This window comes from Lichenostomus cassidix, chromosome 1 (assembly GCF_008360975.1).
Source record: "Lichenostomus cassidix isolate B80296 chromosome 1, HeHo_3.0, whole genome shotgun sequence".
NCBI lineage: Eukaryota > Metazoa > Chordata > Aves > Passeriformes > Meliphagidae > Lichenostomus > Lichenostomus cassidix.
The window spans coordinates 40870646-40894787 of NC_139479.1; the positions used below are offsets into that span (position 1 = coordinate 40870646).

The 24142-nt window shown below is 39.6% G+C and overlaps 1 protein-coding gene across 1 annotated transcript in view; it reads right to left on the reverse strand.

The window, feature by feature from the left end:
- GPC6 (glypican 6) overlaps nucleotides 1-24142 on the reverse strand; it is a 732033-nt gene that overhangs the window by 47760 nt on the left and 660131 nt on the right. Inside the window, exon 7 of the mRNA XM_085057688.1 lies at nucleotides 20715-20744. Coding sequence (XP_084913814.1) covers nucleotides 20715-20744 — 30 coding nt within the window. The remainder of the gene's footprint in view (nucleotides 1-20714; nucleotides 20745-24142) is intronic.

Below are 24142 nucleotides of genomic sequence, written 5' to 3' on the forward strand. Positions count from 1 at the left end.
AGCTGTAGGGACAATTGAGGTATTTAGGGGATGAAAGAGAGTCACAGCCCATGCATTTGGAAACATATTGGCAGTCAGACCAAAACAAATGCACCTACCAATCTACCATAACCAGTACTAATCAGTAGGATGAATCTGTCATTGTTAGAAGGGTTCACAGTTAGATGCTATTTTATTTTTGTTAAGAAGGACAAGGGAAAGATCTCTTTTGTTGCAAAGCTTATATGGAAATCCTGTTGCAAATAATTCCATTCTAAAAGAACTGAAGCCCTGTGGAGGAGTTGGTGGGCAGAGTAGCTCAGCAGGGTGGTGGTTGTGGCCAGCAGATTGTACAGCAAACACAGCTGGTGACAGCAGCTATAAAAAATAAATCCAGCTCAAATCTGTAATATTTATTCTTCTGTGATATATCCAAGATTGTCTGTCTGTGTAAGAAGAGTGTTAGGACAAGGAGGGGGTAAAGAACTGGGGGGAATAAAAATCTCTAATAGGAGAAATCCGTCTTGTTCATGAAGAAGCCTTGAAGCCATGGGTCCTGAAGAGCAGCTCAGGCAGCAGCCTCCAGAAGCACTTCATTCTCTGCATGGGGGTGGTTGGACTGCAGCTGGATGGGAGTCCTCCTGCCTCTCCTGAAATGTGCTGCCAGCTGGCCTGGGAAAGCATAACTTTGCCCTAGTTCTCTGTGCATGTTACTGGCATGATGGATCTTCACACATTGCTTGGTCTTTTCACAACATTAAGTATTGCACTTGGTTCTGATGATAAATCCTCAAAATGAAGAGCACAGAACCTCTCTTGGGTTTACAATGATGAAGACTTGCAATCCATTCCCTTTCCCTGAAAGCACTAATAATGGACCTTTTTTGTCAGCTGATGTCAAATTTATTTTAAAAAAATTAAAAATTTTTCTGCTGGGACCCCAAATACCTGTCAACAGCAAATGTGTGATAAGTGTCAGTGGTTGCCATCACCACTCCAAACTGTTTGAGTACTTTCTACTTGCAGCAAAAATTCTTAATTACACTCCTTTACCCCTCATTTTCTTTTCAGAAGACAGAGTAACGATGACCTTCTCTTCTTGCAAGGCTGCTGTACAAACCTCGAATCTTCATTCATATTTAGCTGAAAGGATTTTCATCTAGTACTGAGCAACAAATCAAAAACCTGCAGCAACCTGCGGATATTTTATAGTCAATCTAGCAAGACTCTGCAGTTTTCATAGGGAGTAGTAATATATGACCTAGACAAGACCCAGACAAGGGCTTCTGAGAAAGACTGTGCAGCTTTAAAATGATCGCTTTGGATGTAGGAAAGAAATATGGATAATCACTGCCATCCCCTGACCCAGGGTAGTCTTCTGAGAGATAAGTATACAGCTGGAGACAAAGAACATCTGGGAGTTGGCAGCTTTTGCAGCTGGGTCATACCACTTGAAGCTGAGATTTAAGCTGATGTATATATAAATAAAACTTTTGAACATTGCCCTGAGTGGAGATGAGGGGATGACTTTTTCTCCCTCCTGTGACAAGGGATTTTAAGCATTGCCAGAAGAGAAGTGTCTGGAGACAGTGTTTACTTTTTAGTCTCCAAATAACCAAAATGGTTTCAACAGTAAAGCCCTTAATAATCAGAAGAAAGTTTTGCGTGGTTCTGAGTATGCTGTACCTGTGAGAAATTTACCTCCATTCCCAGAGGTTCTCTGTGCTCTGTTTTAGACTTTACACAGGGGAAAGCTGACTCCATGGGGTCTGTGTGACATACAGGCTCTTGATAGCCAAAATAAGCTGTGAGAAATGGTACAACCACCCTGCAGAGCTGTATGTTTTGCATTTACATCCCCTCTGCTGCTAGTGGCTGAATGGAAAGTGGGGTCCTGGGCCTGGAGTTGGGGTGTGAGGGGGAGTAATCTTCATCAAAATACCAATCTCTCTTCTATTATTTAGTACAGCTATTCCAAAATCATAAACTCATAGAATCACAGAGTGGTTTGGGTTAGAAGAGACCTTAAAGATCATCTTGTTCCAACCCCCTGCCATGGGCAGGGACACCTTCCACTCAACCAAGTAACTCAAAGCCCCCTCCAACTTGGCCTTGAACACTTCTGAGATGGAACAGCCACAACTTCTCTGGGCAACCTCTTCCAGTGTCTCATCACCCTCGCAGTGAAGAATTTCTTCTTAACATCTAATCTAAATTTCTCCTCTTTTAATTTAAAACTGTTCCCTCCTTGTCCTATCAAAATCTGCCCATGTGAAAAATTGCTCTCCCTCTTTTTCTAAAATAAGTAATAATTGAAGATCTGCTTAAAAAGAGGCATAGTCAGCCCAGAAGATCTTTTACAGGCATCTGGATGACAGCTAGTGTGGCCATTTCACTTGTAGCATTACAAACCGTCACACTTCAGAAGTTGAGTGAGAGCTGGACTGGTTGGAGTACACAATTCAGAAAAGTCAAGTGTGTCTCAAAGGCTACCCTAAAATCCACACTGCTAAAGGTGGAGCCCCCTAAACCTAGCCTGCTAGAAATGTGGGCACAGTGGGTATGTACGCCACTCTGCAAGGCAGTGTTTCAACCACTGTTAATATATTTATAACCATTGTTAGTATATATTATATACTGACGTGTTTGGTTCCTATGGCAAGGTGGCATTTTTTCAAGCAGAAACAGTGGACTTAAATGTCTATTTCTACCCTCAGAAGACTATTTGGCAACTGCCATGGTTTAATCCCCTCTGGCAACTAAGTATGATGCAGCTGCTTGCTCACTCTCCCCTCTGCCCTTGTCCCAGTGGGATGGGAGAGAAAATCTGGAAAAAGGTAAAGCCCATGGGTTGAGATAATATGTGACTATTGCTACTACTACTACCACCACTACTAGTCATTTAAAAAATGATGATGATGAAAAGGAAAGAGAGAAATAAAACCCAAGAGAAACAAGTGATGTACAGTACAATTGTGCACCACCCACTGACCTATGCCCAGCTCATCCTCAGGCAGCGATTAGCCCCTTCCAGCCAACTCCCCCCCAGTTTATACACTGAACATGATGTTCTGTGGTACAGAACAGCCCTTTGGCCAGATCAGGTCACCTGTCAATGCACTTTCACCACTTACTTGGCACACATGCTTTAAATCATACTTCTAAGCTTCTTTGGCTTTCTGTGCTAACCATTTGCCTCGGGTTTTTTGGATTTTTTATTTTTTTTTGGTTAGTTTTTTTTTTGGCTCATCACTGGGGTCCAGCTGCTTGAAAGTTTGGTGTTTCTGTGACATAATTTACACATACCTGAGTCCTCTATTGTAATCAGCACATGGGGATCACTGAGCAAATGACTTTTTTGAACAGCCTCTGATTTCCCTGCACTTCGTTGATATTCCTACATGCCCACAACACTGCAGGCGCTTTGTATAAAATTAGGTCATAAATAAAGCCTGAAAAACATCTCTTTAATAGTGACATCATAAAGTTCTGTGGTTATTGCTTCTCAGTGGTTTCAAAATCAAATTTGCTTTCTATATAAATGAAATGGTGTGAGATTTTTAGCTAATTAGCAGGCCTCCCTTGAAATATGAAAGTCAAGCACTTTATTTCTAACTTGGGGATTATTTCCTGCTCTGAATGAATTGCATTAGAGGCACAATAAAGAAACAACTGAGCTAGCTCAAAACGGAACTGGGGGGAGTTGACGCCTGCACACAGCATGTTGATGAAACTTTCCATATCTGTCCCATTGGCTCCAGCTGGTGCCATGAGCTAACTCACAGAGTACCCCCATGAGCAAGACTGCTGAAGACGATTAGCTGTCTGCAGATGTGTTACACATCACCTGAGACAGCTTGGGTGAACTGCAAAGTTCAGGTGAGATGCTGATCAAATATTAGATCAGCACCAAAACAGAACGAGTGTGACTCTGGGAGATGGCAGGTGGCCATTTTGGTTTGATATAGGACTTTAAGAATCTCCTGCATGCCTAGCTTGCAATTACAGCCCCAAATAATATATCTATCTCTGCCTGTAAAGGCAAACACAACCTCTCTACTCCAATAAAACCTGCCACGTGCCTTTGTCAGCTCAAGACTGGATTATAGTAATGTACTCTATTTAAAGTGAAATATGAAATTCACTTGAAAAATGGAGTAAGCATGGAATATAAGCACAGCCTCACTGCTTACTAAGCTGAATGCTATGCCAAGAATACATTGCACATTGCTTTGGGGTTTGCTATACTGATATATTAGCAGTGAACCTTTTATCAAGATCTATTCCAAATTTTATCCATTCTGCTGGAAGGAATATTCCCAGTTAGCTCTTTCTTTTCTGAATTTACAGCCCTGGATTTGTTGATGTTACAGATAGATAGAACACAGTCTTAACCTCTTGCGAAAGATCTTTCCCTCATTGCCCTGCATTTTTCTAGGATGAAAAATGATCAGAAAATGACAGAGGGAGATCATGCCTCTTTCTAGAAATGATCTCAAGAGTTTGGCCCTGATGCAAGTGGCAGAAACTCCCTGACTCTGTTTTACACAGTATTTGGTACAGGTTCTCCCATGGCCTGTGTGTTAGGTATCCTGAGGAGTGCCAGGTATCTGGGCCAAGTGTTCTGAGGGTAACACTGGGATAGCAGATGATAAGATGAAGTTGGAAAAGTATGCTGGATTGGAAGGTCAAAGGTAGTCTGACTTTGTGCCCCAACTGCTGTCTTTGGGGAATGGTTCCTGATATCCTACAAGCTACATCCATATCTTGGAGGATATTTATTGGTGTGGGGAATAAAAAAAACTGTGATGGGGAATGAATTAGCCATATAAGCAGTGTGAGCAACCCTTGGTCCAGCCCTTGATTACACTCCAGACTTCTTTTTATTCAGTGATCTATGTAGACCCATCAGTGCCATACTCAGACAAAGACGGGAACCCCTAGTTGCTCCTCATGACAGCACGTGTGATGGCTAACCTTTTTTGCAACAGCAGCTGGAAATTTCTACCTTGCCTTTTCCTGTTATCTCCTCAGTTCTCTTAAGCCTTTCCTTTGCAAGATAGTCTCACATTTTTTAGGTCTGAAAGGTAGTCATTGTTCCCAGATACATCACCTTGCATCTGGCTCTATCAAAACACATTTTATCTAAATGGACTAAAATCATAGGTGATTTAGATCATTCTCTTGGGCTTTCCTGTTCTATCAAATATTTTTTATGGGACCAGTCTGTGCTCCCTGCAAAGCTCATACTGAATTTTACCAACATAAATACTGAATGCTGCAAGATCTATAACTGGTTTTCAGAGAGTTCTACAGGAACACATGGTTATACAGAAGAACACAGTTGTGTGGAAACATGGTGTTCCCTCTATTTGCTGAGATCAGTAAGCTAGCTAGTCAGTCCAGATACTTCTTTTTGAAATTACAGGAAGCATTTATACATCTTTAAAAATCTGTCTGCATTCTTAATGCTTTTAATAAATGTTTTCTCCGTGTTTTGTAAAGGGAGATTTTAAATCAGGATGCTGTGTGTTGTCACTTAAAATAACAGCGATGCATTACTAAGCTAGATTACAGAACTGATTGATTATCTTTGGGAAAAACAAGAACAGGCAGAGATGTTCTGAGCTGTCATCTGCAAACTGTTGCCTTCACAGCATTATTGTCAGGTTTTGAGGGGTTTTTTTGTAGAGAGCTGCACAAGATTTTTGCATTTTCTGCAAGACTGCCCTTGAACCCTAAGTTCTATATAGGGATTCCTACTATGTAAGCACCTGTGTGCTTAGAAGAAATGGTATCAAACTGTTGCTGTGCTTCTTTTTTTGAAGTAATTTCTAGTGGTGCAGTAATTTCTAGTATATATTTTAATATCAAATCAGATTCTGTCAATAACCCTTTTAAGTTGCCTAATTTTATATAACTAATATTTTAATTTTAGTTTCTTTTCAATGTCAATGATATTTTGATTTACATAATTGAGCCATCTTTTCAAAAATAATTCAATTTTATTTCTTATTTTAGTAGTCAAAGCTCTTAGTTGTCTACCTTACCTTGGGAGAAAATTCTTTTGTACCTTCACAAGCTCATGGCACATTTACTTTTCTCACTCATTATCTAATGACATATTGCATGATCTTCAGTCCTTTCATGCAACTGGGCTAAATCTGATTTTTCAAAATCACCAGATATGTGTCCCTCTGCAATTTTATTTTTGTAGTGAATCCTACGTTATCCACACTAGAGAGATCATTTCTGCACTCTCCCCATTTCACTGCATCTGTGGACTAAGATCTCTGGATACTGCTTTCATCTGCAGATGTTTGGGGTTTTCTCGGTCGGGTTTTTTTTTTTTTTCGGTTGTTTTTTTTTTACTTGCTTGTTTGTTTTTTATTTTTTTAAGGAAAAGAAACATGGGAAATAGAAAGCATCACTGAATCATGAAGGATCAAAAAAAAAAAAAAATCTTTACCACTACTACATTTTGTGGCCTAGCCTGCTAGTTTTTTCTCCAGTAATTTAAGAGTGTCAGGAACACTCCTGGAAACACTAGAGATTGATTGTCCATACAGATAACAGTGAGATCAGGCATGGGCCAGCTCTCCAAACCAATTTTCTGGCATTGTTTGGGAATTACAGTAGGCCAGGCACTATGCTCAAAACCAATTTTCATGAGGCCATCAAGCTTGGCAAGGTAAGAGATTTAACACCACGATTGTTCTAAGTTCTCAGCTCATTACATTTCTACTGGGCTCTTCCTGAGTCAGGAACTCTGTGATCCCATCTCAGACTGTGCAAAGAGCCAGCCTGTTGGTCATGTCCTCACCATGCTAAGTTAATTCGCAATTCACATATCAAGCTGGACACATCAAAACCAGGCTCTGGACAATACATATTTAGGTACAGAAGTGCTGTCTAATGGACAACATCAACAGCAGGAGGTATGTTCCTCTAGGAGAGACAGAAGCTACAAATGAGGAAGAATTGACACAGAAACCCCTGTGTTATTGGAAGAGGATGGACAGGGGGCACAGCTACATCATGGCACTCAGAGATCCTTGAGATCACCCCAGCCAGGCTTGTTATGGAGCTGGGGGCTGGATGGCAGAGACATGTCAACTGAATGAGTTAGTCCTGTGGAGAGGCAGGTCAAGAGCTGCAGAATGGTGCTAAAATATCTTTATTGCCACATGAGCTGGCAGCTTCCCATGGTGTGGCATGGTGAGCGGCAAGGATACATCAGCTCACCCAGAGCTGCCTTCTGACTTTCTAGGCTGTGTTACTGCAGAGCACAGAGCTGACCTGTAACACATTTTTACTTGTAAAGTTCAAAAAGGGAGGGAAAAGAGTGGCAATATCTCCCTGAGGGATCAGAAACCATTAAAGATTTTGCATAAGGAGAGGAGAGAAAAAAAGACCTGAAAGAGATGGCAGCTTGCCAATAGGTTACTCATGGACAGCAATAACAAGTGGACCCACAGGGATAAAACAGCAGCCACAGGAGGAAGTCTTGTTGCAGAAAGACTCTGCTTTCCTCAGATGAAACCTCAGGGTTCTGCCCCTCTCCTACACTGTTCAGGCCTATTTTCATTTCAATGAAGTATCATGGAAGTGAACTGGAAATTAGCCAGTCTCATTCTTCTCAGCTCTCCCCCATTTTATAGTACAAAGCGCTGTGCAAACTCCTGAGGCACACAGCTCTCCTGCTTCTTGTGTTTTGCTTCCTGGCAGTTATAAGCCTCTTGATCAGCTGGTGGCCACAAGCTCCCCCAGCCACCATTTGGGAACACTCACCCTGAAGGACGATGCCTGCTTGCCTCCAGAAACTAGGGGCATCCTGGTGTGTCGAGGCAAAAGCTCCTGATGGGTTTTTATGAATGGCTATGAATTCTGAGACTTGAGCTCAGAGCCAGTGAATGAGGAGTATTGTGGCTGAACACTGACAATGAGATGATGCACAGCTTTGGCCTTAAGTGAGATTTATGGCTAGGGCTGTTCATGATGCAAAAAATCTGTCACTGTCAAAAGAAAGAGAGAAAACAGGCTCTGTCCATTTCAAGCAGTTAATTGCAGAGGTTGTTCTCAGTTGAATAGAGGTACAGGCATGGGATGTTGAAAAATTTCTTTCCTGGGTACTCAAAACTTCTCTGTTTGGACTGTGAAGTTTTCAGTCTGGAAGTCTGAAAAAATCAGCTATATCAGCATATGATGTTCTTATATGATACAAATTTATCTATGCATTATCAAATTTATCTATCTATTTTTATTACATGAAAACATTCTGATAAAAACATCCCAGATGCTCCCAATGCTTTGGATTTAACCTAGTATCTTTCCTAAAAATAATGCTCCAGCATAGCTGTAATGCATTGCCAATGAACAGCTTGTATAAATCCCTCAACAGTGATATCACAGAAAAAAATATTTCAGTTTTTATTGATATGGGTAGACATCAATTTAATTCTATAGGAGGGGACACATTAAATATGCTCTTTCTTCAGAAAAAAAATGCCCAAGAGATAACAGACTTTCTGAATTGCAATGAAAGCTATTTATCCATACTAGTTCACTTTTTGCTCAATTGAAGTGTGATTTCCTGGGCAAATTCCCCAATTTTTAGACAATGGTTTTGAACAAAAATGTATTGGAGCCAGTTTGAATGTAAGTATTTTAAATGTAAATATTTTATGTGTGGTAAAATGAAGTAGTCACAGCTTTCCTATCTGTAGAGAAATGAGTACAGTTGGCTTTAGTTTTAGTACTAGTCTTCTCACCTTGACATATCACTTATGCCAGTCAGGAAATCTAGATAAAGTTCTACTATGCAGAAGTACTAGCTTCCATGACAGGTGGCACAGAAGATAAATGTTTTTGTTTAAAATATGATTTGCACTATTTTCCTTTTGCACAAATCAGCTAAAGTCCATAAGTGAGAAAAAGCTTGGATTTTATTTTAACAAGATTCACAATCCATGAAAAAGTTATTGCCATGAAACTGTGTAAGAAATCAACCTAATTCTGTGTCAGGCAGCTGCTCAAACACAGAGAGCTCCCTTTGCAAACATACTCCAGTGAGTGAAGGCTACTCACAGTGTGAAATCCAGAAGCCCCATGGGCTGGCAGCTGGGAAGCCTTGTGCTTCAGAAAAACAATAACAAGAAAATGTTGTGGAATTTCTTGAGGTGTGTGGTGAATAACAGCACACAGTGCTTCTTTTCTTGGGGGAATATAACTGGATTCAGAGTTGTCTTGCCCCAGCAGAGAGATAATTACTATAATTCATTAGAGAGGCTCATTTCCATTTTTCATTACTGGAGCAAAACTTTATAAACTGTGTTGAATGGAATGGGAGCTTTTATTTCCTGAGGCTGCATATGTAATAATTTTAATTCAAACAACCAGTTGAACCAGCCTATGTTGGTCATTACATCTCCTGTCTTCCTGTCATTTTGTAGTTTAATTTCTCCATCAACTCATGCCTAGTTTTACATGTTCTTTCAATTTCTCTGTCTTGAGGCACACAGCAAAGCAAACTCGGTGCTGGTTGGTTTGCACAGTTTCTACAGTCTTATTTTCAGAATAGCCCAGCCAACATCTAACATCGATCTTACATTATTTATATTTCAGCTGTGCAAAGAGAATACTTTCACACTGGGAATGACTTTAAACTATGTCCTATTTTAAGACAAACCTATTTATTTTCCTCATGCCCTTGCCACATTTGCTGATCAAAGCCACTTACATCTAAACAAGTTTTGTTTCTTACAGATGCTTTGCCTGTCTTCTTTTATTCTACAGTACAACTGCTCGTGAAGCTGAATTTATAACTCAGCTACTGTACGCATGACTTCATCCTGTGATTGAAAAGGCAAAGGGTGAGAACTCCACTGTAGGTTCAAGAGGAAAGTAAATCTCTGTCAAAAGAGTTACCAAAAAAATACCCAACCCACCAAAAAACCCCTTGAAGGAGCCTACAGGTTAAATCATTAAAATCCAGGAGAACTTTACCATTCTGACTACAACTTCTTTAAGAATTGGCTTACAATATGCAAGCAGACAAACTGAAAGCTTTTATTCAAACAGCAGAAATAGAGAAGAACCAGAAAGGTGCAAAATACCACAGCAATCAGTGGACCACTCTCAGAGCAATCCTGCAGTTTGTCTCTAAATGGGAGTGACATTGTCCAGGACCCTCGCTTGGACTTTGCAGACCTACAGGTGTGCTCCAGCAGTGCTATGCATCAAAGGAAGGAGATACCCAGCTATGATTAATTTTTAAAGCTGCACTTCAGAACCACCCCAAAACCAGAGAACTTAATGTTTCTCAGCCTTTGAAATCTGTAAAATACAGCTGCAATTCTACTTCAACCTCAGATAGCAGACTAAGTCAGAAGCTTGCTTTACTTCATTTATCTGCTTATTTATTTCTAGTCCTGACCAAACCCAGATAAGCAGGAAACAAAAAAGAATTGTCTGCCTTTCTCATACCTTACTTTGAAAAACTGCCTGTTTTTCAAAGAAAATGGGGTTTGATTGCCAAGGGTCGGGGTGGTTTGGATCTGAATTAATTTCTGACTCAAGTTCTGGGTGCCAAAGCTGTACATTTGTGCAAATCTTAGACAATAGATCCTTCTTCTTGTCAGGAATCCTAAAAAGAATTGTATCCATAAAAATAAATATTAAAAAAGCAGCATGATTTTTTCAGTGCATAAAATGTTTAAATTCAATCAGGTGTGGGGGGAAAAGGTAGAATCACTTTTTATTTTATCTGAACTGGATTACCAATCCTCCTTTTCTTCTGTTTTGCTTCTTGGGCTCAATTATTTTCAGAACATATAACTTGCCTCACATCAACCCACAGATGTGGCTTCCAGCCCTTTAAGAAATGTATTATGCAAGCCAAATCTCTGCAACGTTTACACTTCCTTTCAAGGTGGTTTTAGCAATTTTATCTCATTTATTTTCCTACTTAGGAAAACCTGGCAAAATATCAAAAGAAAAATGTGCAGATGAGTGCTCTTCATGGAAACTAGATGGATGCTTAGTACCTTCCTGAGTCAGGCTAACCTTGGGTTTTCTGATTAGCTTGTTGAAATCCAAATTTGTGTGATGCCCATGGATCCATTCAGGACTAGTACCTCTTCTGATGAAGAGCAAAGTTATCTCAAGCTGTTTTGCATTATGCGTCCCAAAGGCTAAAAGCTGGTGACTGTGGTGGTGTAAAGTACCTCCTGGCTTTCCTTCTATATTAATAAGACTACACAAGCCTCATGATTTTAGACCCCCTCCCCTCAGGGCAACAGCTTAACTTAACAGTGTAGCTTAACTTAAAACCATGGGATATCTTTACTTGACTGCATTCTTTTGCTGCCATCCCTTATGACATAGACCAGCAGGTGCAGGACACTAAGCACCCTCTTGTGCTACCCATGCTGGCATGGCCTCTCACACCTGAAGCCTACAGACAAATTAAAAGCTCTGTGTACAGGAAAAAAAGGAAAAAACTTTACTGCTTGCCCTCTTTGGCTGCTGGGAACAGAATGAGAGAACACACTTTGTTTCCAAGCAAAGGTCTCAAGAGTTTCAATGTTCCCTGAACTCGTACATAAGCATACAGCCAATTCCCAGAACTGAAATTCCTGGCCATCTTGAACCTCTCTGCCTGCACATTCACACATGGGGAAACAGGCTTCTCCTCAGTGTCCCCCTCCTCTCTCCAGTGCACCCTTGGTGGAAAGTACAGCATCTTTCTCTGTTGTCACACTCCATGAAACAAGCTTTGATCCCCACATTGGCCCATGAAAATTGTATTGCTTTTCTCCTTCACAAATCACCACCCAGCCACAGACAGGTACTAAAAAGAAAGTAAGTGTAGGTTCCTTCAGGTTATAAATGATGGCATATGAAAGACAACTAGGACAATTTGATTTCCTTTTGCTGGGCTCACCCCTGGAAAACTGAGTAGAGAAGAAAAATAGCTGTGATTAATAAATATGATAGTAGTCATATAAGGGATGGAGCAAACCGTATGGAATATCAGAACCTTATTTAAATAAACACACTTTCTGAACCAGAAAAATATTTAAATATTATGAACACAAATTTAAAACACTTCTTGCTGTGCTTCATCATCCCATTTTCCTCTCTAATTCCTCTATACTAATACATTATGCCTACAATTTCTATCTGACAGACCCTTGTCCTATTTACCTCTAGCTGAACATCAATCTGACTTTTAATAGCTGCCTAAAGATGCATAGTTTGGAGTCTTTGCTCTATCTTGTTTCTGATAACAGGCAAAGCTTGATTAACTTATCCTGATAAGTTACTATGGCAACTTCCACCAGTGCAGCAAGAATGGAGCATTCACAGGTATGTTCTTATCATTGCTCTTTTCCCCTGACTATGCAATTTAATTCATTAAAATTAAATGGTGAATTGTGCAAATGAAGGCTGAGCCTTGGACTCCTTGCTGGAAATTTGTCATTAGTCTGGATTATGGTGTATTACTGTCTTTGTTAGAAAACACTCCAGCAAGCCAACACCTAGAAGAGTAAGGTCTCAAAATTAGATAACATTGCATTCAGAAATGCAATAAATCCTAAAAAGAACCTTAATGTTAGTCCCGTTATTTGTCACTACTAATAGTGGAAAAGGACAAAATATTCCTGGCTGGTTTAGGGAATGGCCATGTCCTGTAGTGAGAGCCTGGCCTTGATCACCCTGGTCTATGAGGCCAGAGGTAAATTTTTAGGTGGTTATAAGACACAGAAACATCTTGCTCAGATCTTCCTTTTTACAATGGTGCCCTTCTAATCTCTGTTTTCTCTCTGATAAAGCAAAAGGCTGAGAGCAGAGAGAGAGTGTTAAGAGCATGGGAATGAGTGGCCTTGAAGTGATTATGGTGCCTTTGCCATGGGGGCACATTAAGGAACAAATGACATTGAAGAATATGTCCCTATATATCATTAACTATTTTCTAGATTTGTGAAAGTGTGTTTGCCAGCCATATTATTTCACATTTTAGCACAGAAATAAATCAACATTACAACCTGTGGAAAATAGGATTTCTTAAAAGTACTTCCACAACTAGCTTGAGAATTCCAGGGGTTTTGTCCCAGACCATTACCAAGTCAATTTTCTGCTAGTCACATTCCCAAGTGAGCTGCTGCACATTTTACAGGCAATACTTTTTCTCCAATACATCTTTCCCCTATATATCTATATCCGGCTGATTTAATGATAAAAGAGCTTTATAAGGGACCCAGTTTTGCCACATTGACTTTTATCAAGCAAGGGGTGACTTGATAAAAGTATGATAAATCTAGACCTGCCTTTGCAGGCAGAAAAGAGCTGAGTTATTAATTTTCCATCTAACAGTGAAAGTCTTCACCCAGTAGAATTTAAGTTGGACTGGGAATAAGAATCTGGATGGGATTGAGACAGGAACTGTCCTCTTTTCTTCCACAACTATGTAAGCATTATAATCTGGGAGACGTGGGTTGCAGATAAAAACAGTCATGGTTTTCTGGTCCCATCACTACATGTGAAAGGGCTCTGTACATGACAAAGAGGAGGATATTCCCAGTCTCTGGGAGTCCTGTACCCTGGACAGTATTCCATCTCTACTGCTCTGTACTTGGAGGTGTTATCTGTTCAGGTGAGTTGCCTGAACATAAGTGACAAGGGGAAAACTATGTCAACTTTGTCCTCTTTCTCTTGTGAGGCAAACAGGTCACAATTCAGATTTTGTTAAATTGGGTATTATGAATATCACACTTTACAGGAACTGCTGATTTGTTTTTCTGGATTGCTCCAGCCCCACAGTGCAAATGAATGGTTAGAAAATCATACAGAGACAACGAGCAATGACTGGGAATTCTGCGTCTTCTACTTCAGAAGAAAAGGTCTGAAAGATAGATCTCATTAAAATGCTCAAGACAGAAACATATTTTTACTATGTGTTCAAGGTTGAGCACAGTATGACCTGTTGCTGCCAAACCAAATCAAGGTGTATGATAGTAATTTTACAGTCTATCCAGACCATGAGCTCCATAAAGCAGAATCTGTGAATGAAATTCATCTCCCATGATGTCAGCATTCCTGTCTAAGCTACAAAACCTTCTGCAGACAATGGTGAGAAGCTGGAAGAGCTACTTAATCCAACAAAGATTTTTACAGTAGCTCAGATCAACCGTGCCCTGAAAGTGCTTATTTTTCCTACCTGACACCAAAGGATACATTATCTGGCTGGGTCTAAGGTTAGATACTGGATTTCTTCTGAATGAGGCAATAAGAGTTCAAAGGATTTTTATGTACAAATTATTTCTAATATTATAAATGTTCCCTGATTTTTTAAGCCCATTAACATTCATTGTGAGATCACAGAAAAGGAAATTTGTTACAGGTTCATTTATTATGCAGTGATTTTTTTCCCTCTAAATGACTGATGCTATTTTTCAGCAGAAGAAATACATTACTCAAATTCTTGTTATTTCTCCATACATATCACACTTTAATATAGGAGCACTGTAGGTATGTTATATTAAAAGCACAATGCACTTTAAGCAATTAGCTTTTTACTTTAGTTACTCTAGCAGTTACTTAGGTAACACAGTTGTTATTATGTATTGGATATTTTTATGGGCTTGAATGTTTCAGGAGAAAAACAACTTTTATTCTGGTCTGTTTTCATTTGAGTTTCTATACAGTATTTATGCTGTCCACATATATAATAGAAAAGGAAAATTCTCAGCACTTTAAAGCAAAGGCAATTACCCTAGGCACTGTTAAGACCTAGCTGTGTATCAGCAGCATGGTTTGCTCCCATACAAATGAATAGTAATGTCAGCAGTCCATCAGGTGAATTTAAAAGCTCTTGGTGTGGGTGTTGACATGTCATCTGGGTGTCTAAGAACCCACCACAGACAGTGGAGACCTGGAGTGAGGTTCAGTTGCCTGCAGACAGATATACATTTCCTTTGGAAACCATCTATCTCTTCCGCATGCCAGAACAGGTGTCAAATAGGTCCTGCACCTTACCTGAGATCCTCATGTGAAGTCTCTTTTTGGAAAGCCTGTGACCTCTTAGTGGCATCTAGAGAGTTATTCAAGTCGCCAGTTGTCTCTTTTTGTTCTAATTTAAGATCTTAAAAGGAGCTCGTAGATCCCTCATTCAGTATAGATACAAATGAATGTAATGCTATGTTGGAGTCCTCTAGAGCATCCAGAAGATGGAAGAACTTCTGTAAAGCCTTTATCACATCTCTTAGCTCTTTGCAGATGCCTAGATAGTTCAGGGCACGTCACTTTTGACACTTGTTTTTCAGCAAATGATTTCTGTCTGTTACTGACCCCCTTGACTAGCTCTCCACTGCTACCATGAAAGATTACCAAACCCAGCTCCACAGAGCACCTGTGTTAGAGACACTGAATCAGACACAGTGAATTCCATTTCTTTTGTACCAGAAATAACATTTACATGACATACATTCAGTACAGAAGCAGACAGACCCAAGAAAACCAACAAAGACATGTGCATGATGGTAATTTATGATTGCTGCCACCAGATCACAAAGGCACTGGAACATGGTGAAATTGTGAGCATCTACTCAGTTCCCAGTTGAGTACATCTGAGTCCTTAATTCTAATAGTCTCAGGCACTTTTACTTTGGTAGGTTTGTTTGTGGATAAGTCAGATATTGACTGCTCAGCAGGAGTTAATCTAACTCAGCTCTAGCCCTCTGTACCCTAAATATCTTGTCAAGCCTAAAGTTCTTTGTAGCTGGCAGAAACATTAGCACTTCAACAGAGCTATTCATGCAATCTCTGGCAGATATCTACATTAGACTGGAAATTACCCCCTGAAAATACCTGTTCTCTTAACCAGCTGTGCAAGGATTCCACACTATTTAATCCTGATTCCATAGGTAGAGGTCTCTATTACTGTGTATCTCAGTACTCACCAGTGTCCAGAATGGGATCTTCTGAAGTCTTGCAGGTATTCTCTTACTTTCCATGTCAACTAAGCATCTGAATTGGTAATATGCTAGCCACTAATTTTGCCCTTATGTGGACCTGTGAGGTTGCTAGGGTCTACACCCAGACCTAGGATCCAGAAAATGCTGTTTGGTTTGCTCACATGAGTCTTAGATTTGTCTTCTGTTGATGATGGATACAATTCAATATGACAAATCCATGCCCCTTTCTCTTCCCCAGTATTATTAATCATCTTTGCTTTCCTACCAATGAGAATCTGTAACTAGCCACTCAAGATTTGCTGCTCACAAGCAGCGCTGCATTATAGAAACATCCTGTATTGCTATCCCAACAACCTAGACTGATACATTGGTATGACTGAAGGATGGGACATAAGAGCAGGAAAAAAATATGGGAAATCTTTCCTAACGTAAAATATTTGGTTTTTACTAAAGAAGGTTCACAAAAGGGTCACAATTTGTAACAAAGATAAACCTTTTTATTCCTTGTACTTTACCTCCTCTTTAGCCACTAGAATACACATAAAAGTCCATAAAATGCCATTTTCTGTCTATTACAATCAAAGAAAAACATATGAGATGTTTAGTTTGGGAAATCACTTTCAGTCTGCTGTAATCTATTATTTGTTCTAAGAGGAGTCTGGCACTGCACACTCTTCTTATGAGTTCACAATATATCCATGTGCTGCAGTCTAACAAAATAAAAGAATCTGCAAAGGCAGAAAAAAACTAATTGCCAGTAAAGCATAAAACATATTTTTATTTGGAGACTGAGATTCACTATTTGCAACTAATTTAGAAAAAAATCCAAAGTTTTAATTTCTCTTTTGGCATCCACACTCATACACAACTAACTTTGTTGTGGAAAGGTATTTTATGTTCTGTAGTTACTTGCCCAAAAAGGACCCTCTAATTCTCTAGTGGTAGATGAACAGATGATGTATCACAAATCCATTTTTTATGGGAACTTAGACCTTGTTGGTTGCACTCATCTTAACAATGCAAGAATTCATCACAGTGTAACACCTTCCAGGCAGGCTGGCAGTTGTTGCTGTTACTGTCACATTACTTGGAATCATCTAAATGAATATGGTTTATGCACTGCAAGTGGGGACACAAGCCCTGCCACTAATTTTTAAACCATTTTTTTTTCTAATACGATATTGAAACACTAAATGCAGAAAATGCATACATAGTCACTTTCTTTATCATGAACAAGAACATTAAGAATTGACATCTCCTTCTGCACAGATTCATGCACAGACAGGTGAAATGAAATGGGATCTATCTTACAGCTGAAAGAGCAGTGTGAATGTATTTCCTGCTTAGATTAATCTTCCAGAGGCTGGTAATATAAACTTTCTGTATATTGGATAAAACCCCCAGTCTTTATTGAGCAGAAGCTAAAATATCAAATGGAAGGAAGTAGATTTTAATCTAGATTTACAAGGTGAAATTGCCACTGAATAGAAGTTGTGTGGCCTTCAAATAAACTATTTTTGTTTGAGTCTAGCTGTCCTTCTAGGTACCTGATGATACCATGACAATGAGTATGATTAGCAGTACGGTAAGAACTATCTATCAATATATTTTATAGACCAAAATATCCTTTGTGCACATCTGATTCATAGAGCTTAGCTTCAATGCCAAGGATTATGGTTTCATTTAGACATCTACAAATTGGAGATCTGAGTTAATCATCCAGATTCCATTCATACTCAGTGGGGAGAAAGGGGTAATTCAGATTCTTGTCTTCTCTAAATGAGTATCTTAAGCAAGGTCCAGAGGTGCTATCACCATCGATAAACAAAGGAATGAAGTGATAGCTCACTCTTTGATAGCAACACAAGAAACATGAAAAACTAGGACAAATAAATCCCACTTCATATTTGTCTGGTTTGATGGGGCCCAGATGTACAAAATTTTGCCTAAATATCTTGCTTTTCTTTACCTTAAGAGCCAGGTTCAGCAATTGCATAATATTTCAATGTACACTGACTGAAGATCCATAACTGCCATTTCTTCATCTTACTGTTTGCAGTAAGTCTGGTGATCAGGAAGAACCTATCTACAGGTTTTGTATTCCCCATCTCTCTAACAGTGATCCAGAATACCATTCACACTCCTAAGACTTTCCTGGAAATGAGATGATGACTCTCAGTGAGCCTTCACACCCATCAGGTAAAAGAAGTTCAACTAGTATTAAAAAGTCCACTTTAGAAGTGGATCAAGCAGGCACCATGTTCCATGAGACAGGCAACACATCACTCTTCTGGCAAGGCAGAACATGCATGGCAATCAGAATTTTTGCATTTTCTCTGACAACTAATTACGGCAGAGATCTGTCTTTCCTGCTACTGTTGGGAGATGGTCTTTCCTTGCCCATGCTAATCAGGGTCTGAACAGCAGGCAGACCCATTCCACCTGAAGACAGAGGTAATCACAGTAACAAAGCTCTATCTTAGTAACCACCTCACGCACATTAGGAATGCAATGCATCAGATACAGCAGTGTGCACAACCATTCAGCTGGGGGATGGAATAATATCACCATTTTTAAAAACAGGGCTCTGTCAGGTCTCCCAGGGGGGTTCTGACAGCCACCATCATTCATCCACCTTTGCCACCTGGAACTGGTATTAACCATGAGGGACAAATTGATCTCACAGAATTAAACTTAGATATTGCTGTGAGACAGAAACAGAGACTAAACAAAACTTGATACTAAGCAAACACTTATTTTTGGAGAACCAATCAAAGCCTAAATCTAACACTAAATGACCACAATGAATGTGGTAAAACATATTTATTCACTGTGCACATTGCACTCAAACAACTAATAAGAAAGAGGACTCTGTCTAAATATGCAAAATGTAAAGCTGTAGGAGCTGTACATATTATGGTTTAAAGGAATCATTTGATGATTAACACATCACAGAGTCATCAAATCCAACAGCACAGGGCCTGAGGGTTTTGGGGAAGTAGCCTGTGGGAAGCCAGTGGGCTTCTAAAACCCTTGCCCAAGCCTGTCATCTTCAGCCTTAAGAGTGTGACCCAAAACTCCAGACTTACGATGTATTTTATAGGCTCATCGTTTGTATCTTATCCTATGGCCTCAGTATGCAGAAGGTATTTGGAAAATTAATCTCAGAACTTTAAACCCTCTAAGATTTATACCTTCTGGAACTTATTCTAGGGTCTCCTGAGGAAAAAAAGATGTTGAGGATAAACATCCTGTCCCAGGAAAATTGTACTATCATGGCATATATTTAACAGTTCTAGATTTTGGACGAAATGGAGTCTAATATAATTGAACCAAAAACTTCACTTTCAGGACTGCCCTGGAGGATTCCCTGGGCAATTCAAATCAATGTCTGAATACTGTCCTGTTACTTTCAGTCTTTTATAGTTAAAATGCAAAACAGATTATATTTTTGAAATTTGCTTTTTATTTCATGGAGTTTTGGAGCACTGGGAAGAAGTTGCTCACAACAGATTTGTTAGGTTACTATCGCATTTTTTCACTGCAACAAAAAACACAGCATAGTGGAATGAAAAATTAAAAAGAGACTTAAAGTACATCCCAATTTATTCCTAAAAAGGGTAGTTCAGGGTATTTTCCTCATGGAAACTGAGGCTTTACCTACTTTTACTTTAAGGAAATCAGAAGGGACTCTGAAAGGACATTTTCCTACAAAGTGTGACACTGTACATTCCCCTTCCCAGGGTAAAGAGCATGAAAGGTGCTCTTTCTCAGACTGGGTGCATGCTCATCCACTAATCTATGCAGCCATGGTACTGTACTTGAATGTAAATCACTCATGAATGCCACAGCAAATTTCTCAGTTGCCTGCCTCCATAGTATGCATGTGCATTATGCATTATATGTTTAATAGCGCATCAGCTCCCTGGTGAAAAATCAAGAAAACTTCCATGTCCTCCTGAAAGAAAATGCAGAATTATTTTATGCACGTCCAGCCAGGGCAGGCTGCAGTATGTTCTCAGGAGAAATTCCAGCTGAATTAAGACAGCACTGCTGTACAGTGATGTGGAGGACACAGAGGTACTTGAGGCAGCTCAAAGACAGGAGGCAGCATGGCTGTATCAGCATCGTGCTCTCTGTAGACTAATTAGTCCTGATAAGAAGCTGGACTATCAAGTCCATGCTCAGTGCAAATCTGTGCAGTGTTCCTGCCTTCCCCTTGGCCTGTGCTGAATGAACTCTGCTGAGGACAGCTTTCTGCTTGAAACCAGGGACCTCTGACAGCCTCAAAAACTTATGAAGGTGTACAGCAAAAGGAGATTGGGCAGCAAGACAGTGGTAGTTCTAGGGAGGGAGGCCAGGAAAGCCTGGGAGCTCATTCCATTGCTCCAGGCACAGGACTCAGAGCTGAATGTCACTGCAGTATCTGCATTGCTGCACATGCCCTTGTGGGGTGTGAGACCATGGGGACACTTACGCCAGCTTTTAGCTCACTGAGGGAATACACAGCTCCTTTCTGGGGGTGAGGCATCATGCTTGAAGTGGGAGAAAAATACTGGAAGGCACCAGCAGCCCTGGGCACTGGGCAAAATTAAATCAGTCAGAATGCAAAATTACAGAAAGAACTGATAGCATTTTAGCTTACAACACACACACACAAAATAAAGATGGTGAAGATGAAACTTAAACAAGTGTTTGGTCCAGCACTGTACAAAGACAAATGGGAATGAAGTGAAGAATAAGAATACCAAAGCTTACACCATGTTGCATTGTCCTCCAGATAGTCCTCTGGGAAGCAAGAGGGAAACAGATTCAGGGAACAGAAAAACAAAACAAAACAAAACAAAATAAACCACAGGTTATACCAAACAGGCAACCACAGAGAAGATAATGAGTCTTTAAAAGCAGTTGATTTTAAATGAGAAACTTTAGATCATGGTCTACAGAAACGGGTGAGCTCAGTGGTTAAAATTATTTAATTTTTTACAGTTTTTAAAAATTTGCTGATTTCCAGGTGTATTTGCTAGATGTCTAGACTAAGATTGTCATTTTTGGCACTTTGTAGTAGAGAGATATGGAAAGATTTCTCTGAGCTGTTCAAATACATACTTTAGGATGAGATGAATCATGCTTTAGAAATATTTGATCTCAATTCAGTTGCCTAAACCCATGCTTAGACAACTGAACAAAGGCCTTTATTTCTTTCTGCTAACAGTAAAAACTATAGTCATCTGGACTCAAATCTAGATAGCTGGTTCTAGGCATCTGCACTATGGATTTCTATACTGAATCAGAAAATCCTCATTTTTGTTTCTGTTACAGTCTGTATGAGGTGGAACACAGTTATCTAAATATAGGCAGAGTAAGGGAATTTAGCAGCTCTAAATATTCCATCTTACTTCTAGCCAGGTCTCCTGTAACCTCGCTTTCACCTTTGGACATGTTGAAGACCACAGGCATCTCAAAGAGCATTAGGTGCTGAATTTCACATAGTGCAATCTGCAGAGAACAGCTGGGGCTCAGTTCTGTTCTCCCACTTGGATGCCTCATAGTAAACATCCTCACCTGGGACTTCAGCTGCCAGTCCAGGGGAGCATAAGCATCTCACATTACTATTTTATCTTCCAGCTCAGTTAGATGACTTAAATACTCCAAGGCCTTTCAGTCTTGCCTATCTACATGTGGATATCTCAACTGAGTCTTTTATTTACCAGTCTTTGAGAGGTGTCTGTGACAGATGGGGTGAATCACTCTCCAAAGATGTGTGTCTCTCTCCATTGACTTCAGAAAGAGCCTGACTTTTAGGCCCAAGTGCTGTGAAGATATGATTGAATTGTCTGAGCATAAGTATCTTGAATTGCTTGTGCTTCGGTAGTGTATCCAAGCCAGCTCCCCTCTGCTCCCCCAGAAGTGTGCTGGTCTCCTTTAGTCCTGAGCTGGTCCTGTATTTCAGATAGCCCAGGATGTCTCAGATGGTGCTTGTGATCCATGCTAAGATGAGTGTCTCAAGCTCTACATAACTTCCTAAATACATCAGAAGCTTTAAATGTGTCATCCCCCATATGTTTTGGGGGATTTTAAAATTTTTTCCACATTTCTTATAATTTATTTTGATCTATTTCTTATTTGCTAAGCCTTACTTGTTACAGCTATGACAATAACACAGAGAAATCACTTTCCCTCATTTTGGAATGGAATAGCTGGGTTAATCACATAAGCTCAGGCAAGGATGAAGGAGCACTTTCTCAGATGGGTTCAGTACCTGGTAATTTCAGTGTAGGCTTCTTATGAGGGCTGCTTTGTGCAACATACTTGATAAAATATGCTCAACTGAATTACGCTTGTAAGTGGGGATATGAGCAGAACTAAAAAAGATTGTGATTCAGATATGCTGAATGTTTGTACAACACTGAGATGCAGAGGAAATATTTTCTAAACTTGGTTTCTTTTGCTGTCAAACACAGATAAAAGCAGAATGGTTTGTCACTTCTTTTGAGGTTTTTGCAATTGTGTGTTTGGACGTTGTGGTGACAGTTTAAAGTCAAGTGGTCTGACAGTGTTTTATGAATACAAACTCCAGAACAGACTTCTAAAAGCATTAATATAACACTGAACAGTCTTCTGAATTGCAATAAAAAACTTGTTTCTTATATCTATGATAATCAAAAGGGTTTTTAACTGCTTGAAAATACCATCAAAATACTAATATCGCAATGTATTTATATTAAATAAGCAATAGAAAATGATCAGTGTGTAGACAAGAAAACTGCTCTGAATGGGGTTCTCCTTAAATCCTGTTAGCAATGCAAAGGTTAGGAATATCTAAATGAAACTTGGACCTCCAAGCCCTGGCTATAGTTAATGAAGAGAGATATGTCATTCAGGGAATGATTCAGCACATGAAAAGCTGAGGTTCTAACACAGACAGGTTAAATGGTGTTTCTGTGAGGCAGGAGTGTAGCACTTATATCCTTCTGGATAAAATTACCCAAGATGGTGTGAGATGCAAGCAGTGACCTTTCCCAAGAGCTGCTGAGGGATTACAGCTCTGAAACAAGGCCTTCTGCTCTAATCCATATAAACTGTCTTTCCTAGCTCCGCTGAGATCAGCAGCCATCTCTGAATTGAGAGATTGTTGGTCCCAGCCCAGAAGGAGACAACACATTCATCACTGCCATTTGAAGATGGATTTGATACCAACACTCAACACTAACAGACCATAAATAGTTATTATTTTAAATACCATCAGCAAGAACAGGAAATAGTAATTTGGTCTGAAGGTTTTTAAAATTAACAGCAGCAATACTAAACTCCTTGGTTTTTTCCCTGAAATAAAGCATGAAAAAAGCTAGTTAAATCATACAGAGATAAGTTTCCCTTAAAGTCTAGAAGTTATTAGGAGTTATCAAGAATTATCTGCATTGGCAACTTTCATTAGTTACAGCCTTTAAAGGCTGGCAGCATAGGACACATCTCTGCTTTATTCAGGATGCTGCTCAGTACTTTGGAAGCCAGTAGTTTAAAAAGGATGTTAATTAAAAATGTGTTCAGAAGTATTCTCATTATGTCAATATGTAATGTATCTTAAACCTTCATTTTTCATTGCAAAAATGCTTGAACTATTCTTACACCATCAGAGTAATCAAAGATGAGCTGTGCTATCAGCCTCTTCCTTTTTTGTGCTCTTCCTCCCATTTCAGCTGTTGGCAACCTTTAGACTTGACAGAGCATGATTGAAACCTAAAGGCTTTGGTAACCTTTCACTTCACCTTGGCCAATTCTAGATTAAGATCCAGGCCTCTGCTCTGAGCAATGCAGAAGGACTGCTTCTCTGAATCTAAAGTGAAAGGGTAAAATTAAGATCCCATCAAATATAGACTGAGTATTGCTAGTCAGATTTTTACCCTGAGATGTTAGACTGGACTATGACCATGCTGTGGTAGAAATGTCTGAGTCTACAATGGAAGTAAACATCTCTGCTTCTCATTTTAGGATAACCAGGCCACACTGTTTCCAGAAGAGCAGAGAACTAACAAATGTTGCTTTTTGCTGCAGGGTAAATCCCGTGTCTTGACTAAAAATGCCATGTTATTTTCCTATTGAGTCGCCAAAAAAATTGACAGAATACAGCAGATAGAGTACAGCACAGATAGAAGTGATTTGAAAGTCTTGGCACTGAGAAATAC